The 18,753-nt window shown below is 37.8% G+C and overlaps 1 protein-coding gene across 1 annotated transcript in view; it reads left to right on the top strand.

Annotated features, from left to right (window-relative positions):
- The window catches only part of RP1 (RP1 axonemal microtubule associated), an 874,252-nt gene that overhangs the window by 240,220 nt on the left and 615,279 nt on the right, over window positions 1–18,753 (top strand). Inside the window, 4 exon segments of the mRNA XM_042782735.1 lie at window positions 3,151–3,226; window positions 8,903–8,979; window positions 9,090–9,121; window positions 9,292–9,421. Coding sequence (XP_042638669.1) covers window positions 3,151–3,226; window positions 8,903–8,979; window positions 9,090–9,121; window positions 9,292–9,421 — 315 coding nt within the window.

Genomic DNA, 18,753 nt, shown 5'->3' with positions numbered 1-18,753 from the left:
GATCTTCATCCATTTCGGGAAGTGGCATATGATCTAGAACCAATGGTAATGAAGGAAGAAGTCAAAGCTGCAATGAAAGAACTGGTGAAGAACAAGGCTCCGGGAATTGATGGCATACTGATTGATGGCATAATTGTTGTACTCAAATAAATTTTCACCAATGCTTTCTGCAACAAAAGAGATTTTTTATTTTGACATATCAGAAAATGAAAGTGAATAATGGGAAATTGGCTGCAAGCACTATGGCTATAAACATGCCAAAATCCAAAGAAATAAAATCAATAGGTGCTTTTTATACAATTTGAACAAGTGCTGATTCATTGTAGGGTCTTTCATCATGTCCTTTACAATTATTGGAGCACATACTATGAGTTATGAGTAAATTACCTACATGCCATGACTGGTCAAAGTAAAATAAATAAATAAATAAAAAGAACTAAAATTATGATTCTGTAACTGTGGTAGTTAAGGTTATGTGTCATCTTGGCTGGTCCTGCTTTTCAGTGATTGGGCAGCTGGATGTAGTTATTCCCTATGTTGAGACTGGTAATCAGCTCCATGGTGAAATCTGCTGTGAGTAGCTGAGTAGCTGCCTTAGGGATGTGGTCTGCTTCTAGCATGTAAGAAACTTTGGGAAAGGTCTGTAGCTTTTTGGCATGCTTGGATACTGCATATAGTTGAGTCTACATTCAGCAACCTGTCATGTTGTCTTCCAAGTTTCTGGACTTGAACTAGTGGCTTTCTGTGTTGCTTGATAATCTTGGGACTGTGCCATTTTAATTGTCACCCTTGAGTTTGTCAGCCTCAGCAGTCAACAGCTGCTTGAGTTAAGAGACACCTTCAGCTCCAGTGGGTCAGGAGTATGAGGCAGAGCTGAAGCCCAAGGTTGAGTGGCCTTTAGCCAGCCCCTAGAGCTGGCACTTGAACTCAGACGTGTAGCCTCCTAAACTGCAGGATAATGAATCCCTGTTTGTCAAAGCCATACATTTGTGTATTTCTGTTGCAGCAGCAGTAGAGAACCAAAACAGTAACCTTTTCTTTATTTTTTCTTAACTGTGCTCTGTTGGCTCAGGGGTCTTGGGTCTGTCATATGGTGGTTGCCTGGTAAACTTTGTTTTGTGCTTATTGAATAATATTAGGTAAATCTTTAACTCACTTCCTGGCATTCTGTTATTCAGTTTTGATATGTATATGTCCACTTTCCATTGCCTACCAACCATTGGACTGGTTAGAACACCATTCTATGCTTTGAGCCTTTTGTTTACTGTTTGAGTAGTCTATAAATCTTGACAGACATGTTTGCCATTGCTTATGGCCTGCTGTGCTTTGATTAACCCTTGATTACCCTCAATGAGATGGATTGACACAGGGGCTGCAACAATGGCCTCAACATAGCAAAGACTATGAGGATGGCACAAGACTGAGTAGTATTTCGTCTGTTGTACATTGGGTTGCTGTGAGTTGGAACTGGCGCAGCGGCACCTAACAACAATACCTGAGTTCAGAAACAATAAGGGTAGGGGCTCAGCAATCTTTATCTTAAAATAATTTCTCCTGGTGATTTTTTTTTTTTTTTTAAGTTGAGAAGTAGAAGTATTTTTATAACCTGTATTCCATACATACAATTCATAAAGAAATATGTTTTATTTATACCTGTGGTTCAGATTGGGTTTTAGATTAGATAGATAAAAAGGGGTTACAAATTTAAAAGTTTTATGTTAACTGAAAAGCTCTAGCCTATGTCAATTTTTCTAGCACAGTTACTTCTGTTCCTCATTCTATTATTTTCTTTTCTTTTATGATTTGGGTGAAAGTTTACAGAGCAAATTCACTTTCTATACAGCAGCTCACATACACTTTGTCTCATGACATTGATTACAATTTACCACAGCACAGCCGCTCTGCTCCCACTTCCTCCCCATAGTTACCTCTTCCCTGTGTCCTTCCCTCCGTACACTCCTGCCGACCACGCTGTCTCCTTGTGCATGCACAGCCCTTCTATTCTCCCATGATAGTTCTCTCCAAGGAGTGTATCTACCTAGTATAAATGTTCACCTCATATGCCTGTCTTTTGTTTGGCTGGAAGCCACATTTCCAGGTGATTTTGATGCATACTGAAGTTTGAGAAGTACTGATCTAGGAAACTGAGAAATTTCACATGGCTTAATTATAGGAGTATGTGATGAAAGATGAAGAGGAAGCGTAAGCAGAAATAAGGCAATGAAGGCCCTTCTGTGCTTTGTTAAAGAGTTTTGTCCTAAAGCTCACAAAGAAAACAATAAATAAAATAAACTCACTGCCATCGAGTCGGATCTGATTCATAGTGACCCCTCCTTCGGTTTCCAAGGCAGTATCGCTATGGAAGTAGATTGCCCAATTTTCCTTCCGAGGAGTGGCTGGTAGGTTTGAACTGCCAGCCTTCTGGTCAAATGCCTTAGGAACTATGCCACCGGAGCTCCTAAAGCTCACAAGTATCCTCTCAAGGACTTTTGATTGCAGGAGGATATCTTTTGAGCTGGCTTTTTGTGCAAATAAAACTAGTGTTACAAGTTAGAATATTTCATTTTATCTATAAATACAATTTAATTAACTCCATTTTTCAAACTTATATAAAATTAAACACTGAAAAATAGATTCCTACCTTCATCAATGCTATCTGTATGTTTGGACAGGATTTCTGAATGACTGCTCATTTTCAGCCTATCAAGGTAGTTATATTTTGTTTATATGGACTTGATCCAAATTTTGACTTTAATAACTTTCTATGTGTTTGTTTTAGAAATGAAAAGTATTATACCAAGTCATAAAATATGTATTCTTTGAGAAAGGATAGATCCAAGATTTATGAAATAGCAGCTCCATAATTGTTCTAATATTTTCAACTGTTTGGAAAATCATACTGAAATAGATATTATAAAACATAAAGCCTTGAAATAATGCTGTGCTTTTGTTTCAGTATATGAGATATTTAAAAAATGCTTCTTATAGTTTACTTCTGTTATATTTTACTTTATTTGAAGTTTAAAAGCTTGAACTTGCACAAGGACTTCATATCTATTGTGAGGGTGGAACTTGATTCTAAGAATTGAAACAATACATGGATCATATATATTCATACTACATTTTCCTTTTTTAAAAATTTCTATTTAGGAAATGGCTGGTTTCTTGATGATATTCTGGTCAGAGATCCCACAACAAACCATGAATATGCCTTCTCATGTTGCAGGTTTGTAGATGTGCCTTTACCTTGAACAAATTAATTTCATATTAGTCAGTTTCCAGTTTATGTATTTTTGAGAACTAAGAGCACTTATTCAGTTCTTATAAGGTTGGTGATGCTTTGTTGCCTAACTTTTGTAAATATTAATTTTAAAGGCTGCTTTTATTGAGAGAGATATCTATTATGTTATATCTATTATGTTTTTCAACCTTCCTGGCAACGTAAATTTAAAATTTTTCTTGGTAAATTAAGATAATTTTTTTTTTTTTTGGTAGGATTTCTCCCTGTCTCTCACTTTTTAAATAACTTTTTATTGTGATTTGGGTGAAAGTTTACATAATATTGTATTCAACAGTTCACACACATTTTGTTTTGTGACATTGATTGCAATCCCCACAATGTAGCAATATTCTTCCCACTTCCTCTCTGTTTACTGTTTCAGTTAGTCCTTCTTTTTTATCCCTTCCTGCCTTCCGAACTTTACTCCTGGGAAAATACTGCCCTTTTTGATCTCCTATAATTGATTGTTCTAAAGAGTACATACCCCCTGGTGTTCACTCAATAGGACTGTCTGTTGTTTGGCCATGGGGGGTGAGTTCAATTCCAGGCATGAAGGGTCATAGTCTTGAGGGTTCCACCAAGCTTCATCAGAACAGTAAGCCTGGTCTTTTTTTTTTTTTTTTTTGCTATTTTGAGTTTTGTTCCACATTTTCCTTCCACTGTATCCAGTGTATCTTACTGTGTTCTCTTTCACAGCAGATAGCAGTGGTAGCTAGACACCATATAGCTCTTCTGGTCCCAGGACTGTGAAGGCTGAGGTTTGCTTGGTCTGTTACTCCTTTGGACTAATAGTTTCCATGCATCTTTGATTTTCTTTACTCTTCTTTGCTCTGGCGGGGCAAAGCTTTCAAGATCCTTATTACCGCTCACCAAAGTAGAATGTATAACATTGTCTTTCTGAACTACATAATGCCAATTGAACTTGATGTCCCCTGATACTATGGTCTTGAGAGGTCAGGCCCAGCGACCCATTTCCTCAATGTGTTTAGTTATGGCTAAGAAGTTTTCATAACTTTGTTTCCTGTGTGCTCTACTATATTCGTGGCTACATTGGCAGCACATATAGATACATATGTAGAAATATCCTCTGTCAAACCTGTATATATTCTTGGGTGTAGTCCCGTTTTCCTTCCTACCCCTGTTCAGATAGTGTCTCTCTATGCATCCACTCATATATTATTATTACTACTGTTAATGCAGGATTATGTATGTGATAGCATTTATCTTTGTTGTCTTTAAATCATAGTTTTTCCAATGTCGTCTTTTTCCTTGATCATTTTGTGCTGACCTCCCTCTTATATATTGCCTTTCCCTTCACCTATATTAATATGTGTCTACCCTCTAGTTAGTGATTTAGTCTTCCTTCCCCTTCCACCCCTGGTAACCTTCAAAGAATGTTTCTTTCTATGTGTAAACATTTTCTTGACTTTTTACAGTAATGGTCTTATACAACATTTGCTCTTTTGTGATTGACTAATTGCACTCATCATAATGTCCTTCAGCTTCATCCACGTTATGAGGTGTTTCACAGATTCATCATTGTTCTTTAACATTGCTTAGTATTTTATTCTGTGCATGTAATATATTTGTTTATCCATTCTGCAGTTGATAGGCACTTAGGCTTTTTCCATATTTTTGCCAATGTGAATAATGCTGTGATGAACATGGGTGTGTATATGTATATTTGTGTCATGGCTATTATTTCTCTAGGATATATGCCTAGTACTGTGATTGCTGGCCAAAATGGTATTTTTATTTCCAATTTTTAAGGAAGTGCCATACTGTTTTTGATAGTGGTTGTACAATTTTATAGTCCCATCAGCAGTGTAGAAGGGTTCCATTCTCTCTAAATCCTTGCGAAAATTTGTTGTTTTCTGTTTTTTCGAACTTGTTGTTAATGCTGGATTGAGAGAGTATCTTATTGTTATTTTCTGTGTGTAAACCTTTTCTTGACTTTTTATTTCTCTAATGACTAATGACTTCATATTACTTGGTTATACAATCAATGGCAGTGGAAGCAGCAGTCAAGACATCAAAAGACATATTGCATTGGGCAAATCTATTGCAAAAGACCTCTTTCAGTTGCTGAACAGCAAAGATAACTCCTGGAGACTAACATGCTCCTAACCCAAGCTATGGTATTTTCAATCTCCTCATATGCATGTGGGAGCTCTGGTGGTGTAGTGCCTAAGGCATTTGACTGCTAACCAAAAGGGTCGTGGTTCAAACCTACCGGCCACTCCTCAGAAGATTGGGCAATCTACTTCTGTAGTGTTACTGCCTCGGAAACCCAAGGAAAGGTTGCTATGAGTCAGATATGTTTCAATGACATTGAGTTTGGTTTGGTAGTTTCATGTACATGTGAGAGCTGGACAATGAATAAGGGAGACTGAAGAAGAGTTGATGTTTTTGAGTTGTGGTATTGGCAAAGAATGGTGAAAGTACTTTGGACTGCTGAAAGAACTAACAAATCTGGAATAAGTGCACCTGAAATGCTCCTTGGCAATAAGAATGGCCATACTTTATCTCACCTACTTTGGTCATGTTTTTAGAAGGGACCATTCCCTGAGAAGGATGTCATGCTTGGTAAAGTGGAGGGTCAACAAAAGTGGGGAAGGCCCTCAACAAGATGGATTGACACAGTGGCTGCAGCAATGGGCTCAGGTATAGTGGTGATCATGATGCTGGCACGGGACTGGGCAGTGTTTCATTCTGTTGTCCATAAAGTTGTTATGAGTCAGAGATGACTCAATGGCACGTAACAACAACGACTTATGATGGTGAGCATTTCTTCATGTATTGGTTGGCTACCTCAAAGTCTGCTTTGGTAAAGTGTCTCTTCATGTCCTCTGCCCATTTTTTAATTTAATTGTTTGTCTTTTTCTTGTTGGGTTGTTTAAGTTTTCTATAAATTTTACAGATTAGTCCTTTGTCTGAAATATTATTCCAAGATTTTTTTTCCCTGTCTGTACATTCTTTTTTCTCATTTTTAGTGAAGTCTTTTGATGTGCATAAATGTTTAATTTTCAGGAGGTCCTAGTTTAGTTTGTCTTTTTGTTTGCATTTTTAGCTATTTTTGATATGTATTTATGCTGTATATTTGGGGCATTAAGTTTGCCTCTATTTTTTTCTTTGATGATCTTTAAAATTTTAGATTTTACATCTAGGTATTTGATCCATCTTGTGGTAGTTTTTGTATATGATGAGACATAGTGATAGTATTTGAATTTTCTGCAAATGAATATCCAGTTTTGCCTGCACCATTTGTTAAAGAGACTATCTCTTCCTCCATTTAATGGGTTTTGGCCCTTTGTTGAAGATTAGCTGTCCAGTGGATTTACTTCTGGGATATAGATTTTGTTCTTTTGATGTATGTATCTGTCATTATACTAGTACTAAGATGTTTTAAAATCAGGTTTAAAATCAGGAAGGGAGTTTGTCAGGGTTGTATCCTTTCACCATATTTACTCAATCTGTATACTAAGAAAATAATCCAAGAAGCTGGATTATATTAAGAAGAATGTGGCATCAGGATTGGAGGAAGATCCATTAACAACCTGAGATACGCAGATGACACAACTTTGCTTGCTGAAAGTGAGGATGTTTTGAAGCACTTACTGATGAAGATTAAAGACTACAGTCTGCAGTATGGATTACACCTCAGTATAAAGAAAACAAAAATCCCCACAACTGAACCAATAAGCAGCATCATGATAAATGGAGAAAAGATTGAAGTTGTCAAAGACTTCATATTACTTGGTTCTACAATCAACACCAATGGAAGCAGCAGTCAAGACATTAGTCGATGTATTGCACTAGGCAAATCTGTTGCAAAAGACCTCTTTTAAGTGCTGAAAAACAAAGATGTCTTCTTGAAGACTAAGGTGCACTAACCCAAGCCATAGTATTTTCAATCACCTCATATGCATGTGAAAGCTGGACAATGAATAAGGAAGGCTGAAGAAGAGTTGATGCTTTTGAGTTGTGATTTTGGTGAAGAATACTGAAAGTACTATGGACTGCTAGAAAAACTAACAAATCTGCCCTAGAAGAAGTGCAGCCAGAATGCTTCTTAGAAGCAATAATGGTCAGACTTCATCTTAGACCATTCCCTGGAGAAGGATATCATCCTTGGTAGACTGGAGTGTCAATGAAAGAGGGGAAGTCCCTCAACAAGAAGGATTGACAGAGTGGCTGCAACAATGGACTCAGGTATAATAGGGATTATGAGGCTGGCACAGGACCGGGCAGTATTTCATTCTATTGTACATAGGGTTGCTTTGAGTCAGACATGACTCAATGGCATGTAACAACAACAACAATGACTAATGATGGTGAGCATTTCTTCATGTATTTGTTGGCTACCTCAGTGTCTGCTTTGGTAAAGTGTCTGTTCATGTCCTCTGCCGATTCTTTAATTCAATTGTTTGTCTTGATGGCACCTAACAACAGCAATGAGCTGTTTTGACTACTGTGGCTGTATTAGGTTTTGAGATTGGGAAGTATGAGACCTCCTATTTTGTTCCTCTTCTTTAGTAGTGTTTTGCTTACCTGAGATCTCCTTTCTTTCCATATAAAGTTTGTGAATAATTTTTCCATTTCTCTAATGAATGATGATGAAATCAGGAATGGCACTACATTATATCTCTAGATTGCTTTGGATAGTATTGATACTTTCACAATGTTAAATCTTCCTATTCATGGACATGGTATATTCTTCCATTTATGTAGATCCTTTTTCATTTTTTGTAGTAGTATTTTGTAGTTTTCTTTGTGTAGGTCTTTTGTTTCTCTTGTTAGTACTTCATCTTTTGAGTGGTTATTGTAAATGGTATTGTTTTCCTGATTTCCTTTTCAGAGTTCTCTTTGTTAGTGTAGAAGAATTCAACTGATCTTTATATGTTCATTTTGTACCCTACTACTTTCCTGAGTGATTTTTTTAGTTCCAGTCGTTTTCTTGCTGAATCTCTGGGATTTTCTATTTATAAGATTGTATCATCTGCAAATAGGGATAATTTTATTTCTTTGGTTTCTCTTTCTTCACATATGAATTAAGAGAATGAAGTCTCTGGGAAAAGCTTACTACCTTTGGACTAGTTTCCAGATTGGTTGAAAAATAATATATGTACAAAATAAATGACACTGTTCATCCACTGTCAATAGACCTTGAATTTGGGGTTATTTTTCCAGTAATGTGATGGATTTACTCTTTCTTTCTTTGTTCTCCTGCCTCTTTCATCATCAAACCAATAATAGCCATTTATGAAATAACTGGCTACAGTTTGAGCTATAGTTGGTTGCTAATGAACAGAATAAAACAAGTGGTCCAGTGGATGAAAAATACATTACTATGGGTTTCTTCCCATGGGAAAAAAAAAACTCCATTACTAAGAGATTAACTTTCCTGTAGATTGGGGAAATATATAGTTAATTTTTACCAGGTAGTTCTCCTTCTGTTCTTTACATTCTCACAGTCATCTCCAGCATTTCCTTCTGCATTCCCCACTCCACAGTGCTTTTCTTGATTCCTGTTTCTCATTATTTCTGACTTGAGGAGATAAGTGTCAATGGTTCATGTAAATATAAAGTTTGGTTATAATTAGTACCCTTTCATTTCCACAGGTGGCTGGATCAAGGGGAAGATGATGGTAAAATTGCCAGAGAGCTGTATGCCAGTGAGAACAGCATCTTCTCTGGGAGTGAGTGCTATGTACACACATCTTGGGAAATTCTGTTTTACTGCAGAAGCTGATTGAAGAAGGCTTAATATCATTGAAATAATGGTCTTCTCTTTCTTCTATCTCCTCAGGGAAGAAGTTAGAACTTAAGAGAAAAGAAACAGTAAGACTGCTTTTGCCCTTAAATTAATTAATACAAAAAATGTTGTAGTAGCTATTTGATGTGTTAAAGCAAAATGGGATATGCTTAGTAGGGGATATTTCTTTGTGATTTTTTTCTTTCTTATCTTCTCATACTGATGTTTTTGTTTGTTTTATTTTGTTTTCATTCAGTGGGTTGCAGAAAGCTGGAAGTTTATGAAAAGAAATACTCTTCAGTTCTATAGCAAGCTTACTGGAGGGTTTATCCGCCTGCATCCAGATGGCACAGTTGACGCAGTTGGAAAGAAGTCAGACAAATATGGTAAAACCATTGGGTAAAGCATAGGGAGCTGTGGCAGGTCTAAGAGCTGGTGGAAGGCAGATTTCTAGAATCCTTTTATAGTTTCTTTTTTCTTCTTTTTTCCTATGGCTTTAGGCCAGTGTTAGACCATTTAAATAATTCACTATCCCCATTAATACAGATGATCAATAGATGACAGAATTTAAAATCTGGGGAAACAGTGTCATTATGCAAAATAGTACACCATGAAAAAAATTATGTTTGGTATTACTTAACTGAAGAATAAAAATGCAAGCAGTTAACATTAATTGTTCATAAAATGCAGGAGTTGTGGCTCTTGAATGGTGTAAACATTTAAGAAATTAAGCCAGTTCTAATAAATACATTATTGAGTGCTTATTATCCATAACACTGTTAAATAATTTGGGTTATCACAGACATAACTATGAAAATAAAATTGAATTTCAGAGCTTTGTAATCTAATGAAGCAGACAAACGTACACAGTTCTAATAGTGGTTGGTTGTAGCTACTGTCACAATACAGGTACAAAGAAAATACTAGGCAAAGAAAAACTAGATTGATGTTTAGTATGAAGTCATGATCATAAGAATTAATAAATGAGTAAACTGATAATGAAATCTCTTTGACTATAAATTCAAACCTCCAACTTTTCTTGAAATATGGACCTTTGATATTTAAAGAAAATTTGTCTTCTTTATGTATTAGTGTAACTTTGCTATACTTAGAAACTGCACTGTACGAATAGCCTCTAGGATGTGCCAGAGATGCTAACCTATAGCATTTAATCAAAATGTAGACTTCATATTAGAGATTCCAAGGAATAATCTGCTTTTCTTCTTTATGCATTTTAAGAATATCTCATAGTAGTTTCTCTTTGCAAAATTAATCTAGTCCTTAGATGTGTTTCATACTGATAGGTTCCCACTTGGGATCACTTACCCATTTAAATCATGGGGGATGGCCTCATCATATGCTGTGCCCTGAGTTTCCTCTTGCTAATTCTGTTATTTTTTCCCAAATTGAGTATGGTAGATTGTATTTCCAGATATGATCACAATAATATTGCCTCTTGTGAAGTCACAAACTATGAGGGGTCTTATCCTACTTGCAGGAAGCACAAGATTCTGAGACCCAGCCCATTTATTTCTCTTGGCAAAAGCAACTGCCAGAGCAGTATCTTACAGTGGTTGTCCAAGCCTCAATTCCTACAGGGTGACATGGTGTGGGCCAAATGCTATCTGCATATACAGTGGAGTGCAATAAAAGACAGAAACCTTGATATTAGAAAATTCTGATTTTATATCGGGCTACTGATGACCTTGCCCATTCTACCCTTTAGAAGTGTTATCTTTACTCTGGAATGTAAGCAAATATTTCTATGGGGAAGGTGTATCTAGGTTTATTAGCCTGGAATATAAGCACATCTCTTCCAGAGAAGGCAGAGAAAGTCTGTACCTTTACTACCCTGGAGTGTCTCTGAGGAGAGGGTTCTCTCTAAAATTTACTTCCCTAAAATGTCTCCTTGTACAAACATTTTGTAAATGCCTTTGCTCAGAGATACTGGACTGTGCAGGAATATGAGAAATCTAGGGGAAGTTGTTTTCTAACAGCCATCTCATCATCTCGTTTACAAAGGAAACTTGATGCTCTTGTATCAAGAAGTTAAGCTTATTTCCCAACTCATTGTTTGGCTGGTCAGGTAATATGTGTGAGTAATGAGTAATATAACGCAGCTAAAGTACCACTCTAACTTCCATGTTCTGCATCTTCCACATCACTTCTTGGATCACACCCTCTTGGAACTCAGCCCTGAGTTCTAAGTGAGGAAACCCCAACAGTTCTGCAGAGAGGTCCTCATAGAAGAGAACTGACACTCCTGACTGGTCTAGTGGGTACCCAGCCTGCACCTGGGCCACTGCCTGAGAATCTATGTATATATTAAATTCACTGATAGATGATGCAGATAGAGAAACTTTTGCCCTTAAGTGTTTTTAGCATCTTAATATTCTAGCCTTTCAATATATAAACTAGAATGAGAAGTGCTAAAAAGGCAGGTGCAGGTTAGTATGAATAATTTTCCTCAGAGAAATTGACATTTTTGTAACAAGAGGTTTTTAATGTGTGATAATTACTTGCAGGATTATTTCTTGATGATATATATGCTCAGTGTTCTATCAATTCACACTCGTGAAATCAGTTTTCACATTCCTAGAAAGTGCTGTGATGAAATCATGCTGACTTGTGGACAGCTCTCAAAAGAATAATTTAAGAATATGTTTCTGAGATATATTGGCTTATGACTTTTACTCTTATTTTCTTCACATGTACCGAACTGTCTATTTAGTTATTATGGTAATTGTGAGTTTAGCTTTTCCGAGGCACAGAGCATTAGAACGCTCATATCTCTAAGAACTACTGAAACTTTCTCTGGCAGTACAGGAAAAAAAAAAAAAAAAACAGACACACAGCATGAGAAGGTCTTTGAAATGCCACAGAGAGTTTTATTTTATGATCATAAATGCTTTTAAAAAAACTATGATTTGGGTAAAAATTTAGAGAGAAAATTCATTTTCCATACAGCAGTTCACATACACTTTGTCTCATGTTATTGACCGCAATTTTCCACAATGCAACAGCTCTCTTCCCACTTGCTCCCCATAGTTACCTCTTCCCTGTGTCTTTCCCTCCCATGAGTTCCTGCCCCCCTATGCTGTTTCCCTGTGCATACAAATCCCTTCTATTCTCCCATGATTGATCTCTCCAAGGAATATATCTACCTGATATAAATATTCAGCTCATATGCCTGTCTTTCATTTGGCTGGAAGCCACAGGAGTGGGTTCAATTCCAGACCTGAAGGGTAGCTAGGGACCATAGTCTCAAGGGTTTCACCAGGCTCTTTCAGACCAGCAAACTGGGTCCCTTTATTTATTTATTTATTTTTAAATGGTTTTTGAGTTATGTTCCTCATTGTTCTCCCACTCTATCCAGGATCTCCTACACAGCTCCCTCTCCAAATGATTGACAGTGATAGCCAGGCACTATCTAGTTTCTCTGGTCTCATAGGATCGTATGGTGTACCAGTTGCTTGGACTAATTGTTTCCATATGTCTTTGGATTTCTTCATTCTTCTTTGCTGTGGATGAGGAGAGACTCATCATTGCATCTAGATGTCTGCTTGCAAGCTTTTAAGATCCCAGTCACTACTTGCCAAAGTAGGATGTGGAACAATGTTTTTGTGTAATATGTTATGCCACTTGAGCTGGATGTCCCCTGGGACCATGGTCCTGAGTCCACAGGTCCAATTACTAGCTCCCTTGGGTAGCTGGCTATAGCCAAGAAATGACTACAACCTTACCCCTTGTTAGCTCTGCTATATACCTGGGAATTCTTACAGAACGTACAAATACACCTGTAGAAACATTGTCTACCAACCCTGTACATGGTTATGGGCATACTCCTCCCTCCATAGACATACCTGATCATTCACCTTATCCACCTCTATATCAATGTTTGCCATCACTGACAACACAGCACTGTATGTGCAAAAGGGTTCATCTTTGTTGTCTGTACCTCCCATGCACCTCTCTATGTCTTCCTCTTCCTCAGAGCCACTGTGTTGATCGCTCACATTTGGTACATTTTTCTACTCTTCACCCAAATCAATACTTGTATCTACCTATCTAGCAGTATTCCTTCCCCTTCCCTCCCACCCTTAGTAATGAACAAAGAAATTTTCCTCCATATATAAAACTTTCCTTTACTTTTTACAATAACAGACTAATACAATATTTGTCCTTCTGTTATTGACTTACTTCACTCAGCATAATGTCCTCCAAGTTCATCCATCTTATGTGATGTTTTGTGCATTCTACATCATTCTTTGGGGTTGCATAGTATTCCATTGTGTGTATGTACCATAGTTTGGTTATCCATTCTTCTGTTGATGGGCACCTAGGTTGTTTCCATCTTTTTGCTGTTGTAAATAGTGCTATGATGAAGATGGATGTGCATATATCTGTTTTTGTTCTGACTCTCACTTCTTTAGGATATATATTTAGCAGTGGAATTCCTGGGTCAAATGGTATTTCTAATTCCAACTTTTAAAGGAATCACCATACTGCTTTCCACAGTGGTTGTATCATTTGACAGTCCTACCGGCTAAGACACTTGCCTGCTAACCAGACGGCTGGCGGTTCAAACCCACCAGCCACTCCTCGGAAGGAAGGTTGGGCAATCCTACTTCCGTAGTGATACTGCCTCGGAAACCCAAGGAGGGGTCGCTATGAGTCGGGGCCGACTCGACGGCACATAACAACAACATAACAACAACCAGCAGTGTAGGAGAGTCCCAGTCTCTCCAGATCCTTGCCAGCATTTGTTATTTTCTGTCTTGTTGAACTTTGCTATTAGTGCTGGGGCAAGATGGTATCTCATTGTTTGATTTGCATCGCTCTAATGTCTAATGATAGTGAACATTTCTTTATTTGTTTCTTGGCCACCTGAATATCCTTTTTGGTAAATTATCTACTCATGTCTTCTGCCCATTTTTCAATTGGATTATTTGTCTTTTTGTTGTTGAAGTGTTGGAGTTTTCTATATATTTCAGAGATAAGTCCTTTGTCAGATATGTCATTGCCAAATATTTTTTCCATATCTGTAGGTTCTCTTTTGACTCTTTTGGAGAAGTGTTTTGAAGCACATAAATATTAAATTTTCAGAAGGTCCCATTCATGTAGTTTCTCTTCTGCTGTTTGTGCATTTTGGGTTATGCTTGACAGTCTATGCCATAAATCAGGGCCCCTAAATTTGTCCCTGGGAGCTCTGGTAGCATAGTGCCTAAGGCACTTGACTGCTAACCAGAAGGCTGATGGTTCAAACCCACCAGCCACTCCTTGGAAGGAAGATGGGGCAATCTACTTCCATAGTGATATTGCCTCAGAAACCCAATTCACTAGTTGGTAGCACTCATGCACTCACCACCTGTCTCCTTTCCATTCCTCAGTGTCCAATATGTCCTTGCTGTTCCTGGCAAATGGATCCTATTCTTATATACCTGGAATCTGAGAGAATGCTGTTGCTTTAAGTATCCAAAATTGTTGAACTGCCTGTAAACATTCAAAATGGCTTCCCCCTCTGAACAGCCAAAAGTCCAAAGCTCAGTTTGTCTCTTTCTTCACTGTTTCCCCTTTTATTCACCAGCCACCAGTGCAGTCATCTGTGCAGTCCATTGCTAGCAGGGCCAATTTTTAGGTCTCTAAGACCATTTGGGAATATCCAAACTGTCCATGACATCAGGATCACTGACAGTCTTAGGCTACATATGTCTCCTTTTTGACTATTTTCATGTATGTTCTCCTACTACTTGGTGTTCTGTCCACTTCTGTATCCTTCCTTTCAAAGCTCAGGGCTCCGGGATTATCTTCTGTATCTATGTTAATTGGTTCCTCTTTTCTTTGTAGAAGAGGCTGTGTGTAGTTTGCCTGACTATCCCACTATCTTACCCTACATCCTCTCTGATCATAAGCTCTTGGTTAATAAAAATAGTATTATAACATTGACAATGGCAATCACAATCTTCTCATCTGTAGTTTAGGATCCTGTAAGTAGAAGGAAGGACCAGAATGATCAAAGCTACTCAATTTTTAGCACTAAATCCTCACTGGCTACTTTTATATCACAGCCAGTTTCACAAACTTCCTACCTCTGTGTTTTTAAAATATTTTTTAATAAAATATATATTCACATGTGTTGTTGTTGTTATGTGCCGTTGAGTCAGACTTGGCTCATAGTGACCCCTCCTTGGGTTTCCAAGGCAATATCACTATGGAAGTAGATCGCTCCATCTTCCTTCCGAGAAGCGGCTGGTGGTTTTGAACCTCCTGCCTTCTGGTTAGCAGTCAAATGCCTTAAGTACTATGCTACCAGAGCTCTCATAGATTCACATAGTCTTAACATTTTATGGTAGTAATTTTTCAAGAGAAAAAGTTTCATGATCTGTATTCAGATGTATTTGATTTATATTCCTAAAGGGATTAAGCCTTTATCTTTAAATTTCTAATATATCACATAACTGGAAATATCTAATATGTCATCATTATTGTCCATTACTGAATGTGTCTATGTAAATATTTTTCCAGATTTTGGTAGTAGATTTATGTTTTGGGGAGTATTTACTTACTGCCATGCCAGACTAGTGCATATGGAAAAGGAGACAGAGTTTTTCAATGCAGAAGTTTTAAAATATGCCTACGATTTATCTTACACTTCTGTCCTTGAAAAATAGAACCTAATTGTTCCCCCCTTGAGTATGGGCTAAGGAGCCCTGGTAGTGCATTAATTAAGCACTTGGCTATTAACAAAAAGTCAAGGTTCAAACTCACCAGCCACTCCTTGGAAGAAAGATGCAGCTGTCTGCTTCTGTTAAGATTTGCAGCCTTGAACAATGTATGGGGCAGTTGTAGTCTGTCCTGTAGGATCACTATGAGTTGGAATTGACTTGACAACAGGTTTTTTTTTTTTTTTTTGGTGGAGGGGGAGAGTGTTGTTAAGTATGGGCTGGAGTTAGTGACTTGCTTGAAACAAATAGAACATGGTGTGACTTTTGAGACTAGATCACAATAGGCACTATGAATTTCTCCTTACCTTCTCTTGGATCACTCTCTCTGAGGGAAATCAGATGCCATGTCAGAAGGACCAGGGACAGATTACCCAGTAGTCAAGGTAAACATGGGCTTACTTGTACTTCTTTACTATCTGTAGTGAACAATTTCATATGGGTTTCAACCCATCAAAGATGAGAAACATGGGAAACTGTTTACTGTAGATTACTAACGAAGCACAAGTAAGGCCATGCTAGCCTTGCTTACTGTGTACTCCATCTCTGCCAGGGATGGTAACTTTGAAAAGAGGCTTTGATTCTATAGGAAAGTGCTGTGGGGTTGGTTTCCACCCATACCTAGAAGCAGAATTGTTGATGTGGTGAAAAAATGTGAAATTGTTCACTACAGATTAGTAAAAACACAAATAAGCTCTTGTTTACCTTGCTTACTGAGTAATCCAACACTGATAAATAAGCCCATTTAAACAGCCCCATGGTGAGGCCCATTGGTAAGGAACAGAAGCCTCCTGCCAACAGCCAGGTGAGTGAGCTTTCTTGCAGTGGTCCATCCAGCCTCAAGCCTTCAGGTAACTATAGCTCTAGCCAACAACTTAATTGTAACCTTATGAGAGACACTGTGCCAGTCTCCCCCAGCTAAACTTTTCCAAATTCCTGACCCACAGAAACTGTAAGATAAAAAAAATGCGTGTGGTTTTAAGCTGCTAAGTTTGAGAGCAGTATTTTACTCATCAACAGATCACTAATAGAGCAGCTCGGGTACTGTTCTGTAAGTACAAACTTCTCACCCCTAAGTTTTTAAAAGAATTACTATAAAATATATATTCACATAGTTTTCTAATTTCACAGTAGCAATTTTTCAAAGAAAAATAAATCATGATCTAGATTCAGATTTACTTGATTTTTATTTCTGAAAGGATTAGGCCTTTATTTAAATTGTATTAAGATATTTTTAATATATCCCTTTGAAGACTAAGGTATCCCTGACCCAAGCTGTGATCTATCTCTTCAGTAGCCTCACATGCCTGCAAGAACTGGACAATGAATAAAGAAGACTGGAGAAAAATTGATGCATTTGAGTTGTGGTGTTGGCAAAGATTATTGAATGTACCATGCATGGACTGCTAGAAGAATGAACTGGCTTGTAGGAAGTACAGGCAGAATCCTCTTTAGAAGTGAAAATGGCCTGAGTCATCCTTATACTTTGGTTATGTTGTCAGAATGGCCAGTCCCTGGAGAAGGATATCATGCTTGGTAAAGTAGAAGGTCAGCAAAAAAGGGAAAATCCACAACAAGATAGACTGATACAGTGGCTGTGATGATGTCATAACAATTGTGAGGATGGTGCAGGACTAGGCAATGTTTTGTTCCATTGTACATAGGGTTACTCTATGGCACCTAACAACAACAACAACAAAACCCCATATATCACATAACTGGTAGTATCTAGGCATAGGATGAGTTCTTTCTTATGAAGCTATGCCTGGAGTGGCAAAGGCAGTCTCTCTTCACTGTAATCTGAATTCTCACATTGTTTCTCATGTTTTTAATTTGCTTTTTCATCCTGTGGTGGTGTATTGAGAGATCCTGAACATTTTATGTTGTCCTTCAACAATGTTAATATTAATAATGCCTCTGTATAATGAGTATGATGCATTTTTCAAAATACTCCCTGTAAAATGCAGTGCAAAGATCAGGAAAACTATTTCTAAAATGACAATAGTAAAGCAGTGTGACTGCACAAGAGAGGGTATTCTTCAAAGTTGTAGTTCTTACAGATTTATGTATTTATTATCAGGTTTTTTTTTTTTTTAAATTGTGATTTGGGTGAAGATTTACAGAGCAAATTCACTTTCCATATAGCACTTCACATATAATTTGTCTCATGTCATCGCACAGTTTACTACAATGCAACAGCTCCCCTCCCACTTTCTCCCCATAGTTACCTCTTCCCAGTGTCCATCCCTCCATACACTCCTGCCCCCTGATCTGTCTCCCTGTGCAAAAGCAGCCCTTCTTTCCCCCATGATTGTTCTCTCCAAAGAGTGTATCTACTTGAGGTAAATGTTTAACTCATATGCCTATATTTTGTTTGGCGGGAAGCCACAGGTGTGGGTTCAATTCCAGACCTGAAGGGAAACTAGGGGCCATAGACTCAGTGGTTCCAAGAGGCTCTATTGGACCAGCAAACCTGGTCACTACCTTTTTTTTTTCCTCCAAATGATTTTGAGTATTATTCTCCCTCTCTATCAAAGATCTCCTACATTGATCCCCTTGCAAGTGGATGACAGTGGTAGCTGGGCACCATCTAGTTCTTCTGATCTCATAGTTGTATACATTGCAGATTGGATGGTGTGCCATCTCTAGGACTAATTGTTTCCAGGAATTTTGGTTTTCTTCATTCTTCTTTGCTCTGGATGAGGAGAGACCCATCGTTGCATCTAGATGGCACCTTGCTAGCTTTTAAGATCCCAGTCGCTACTTGCCAGAGTTGGAAGTGGAACAATGTTTTGTATAGTATGTTATGCCAATTGAGCTTGATGTCCCCTGCGACTATGGTCCCATGTCCACAGGTTCAACTATTTGGTCCCTCTTGGTAGCTGGCTCTGACCAAGCAGTGACCACAAACTTGCCCCTTGTCAACTCTACTATACACCTGGGAATTCTGATCATTCACATAAACTTATAGGACCATTGTCTGCCAACCCTATATA

The sequence above is a fragment of the Orycteropus afer genome, unplaced genomic scaffold, assembly GCF_000298275.1.
Source record: "Orycteropus afer afer isolate SDZICR_OR568_19922 unplaced genomic scaffold, OryAfe1.0 scaffold00436, whole genome shotgun sequence".
Lineage (NCBI taxonomy): Eukaryota > Metazoa > Chordata > Mammalia > Tubulidentata > Orycteropodidae > Orycteropus > Orycteropus afer.
This window is presented reverse-complemented; position numbering and strand designations above follow the sequence as displayed.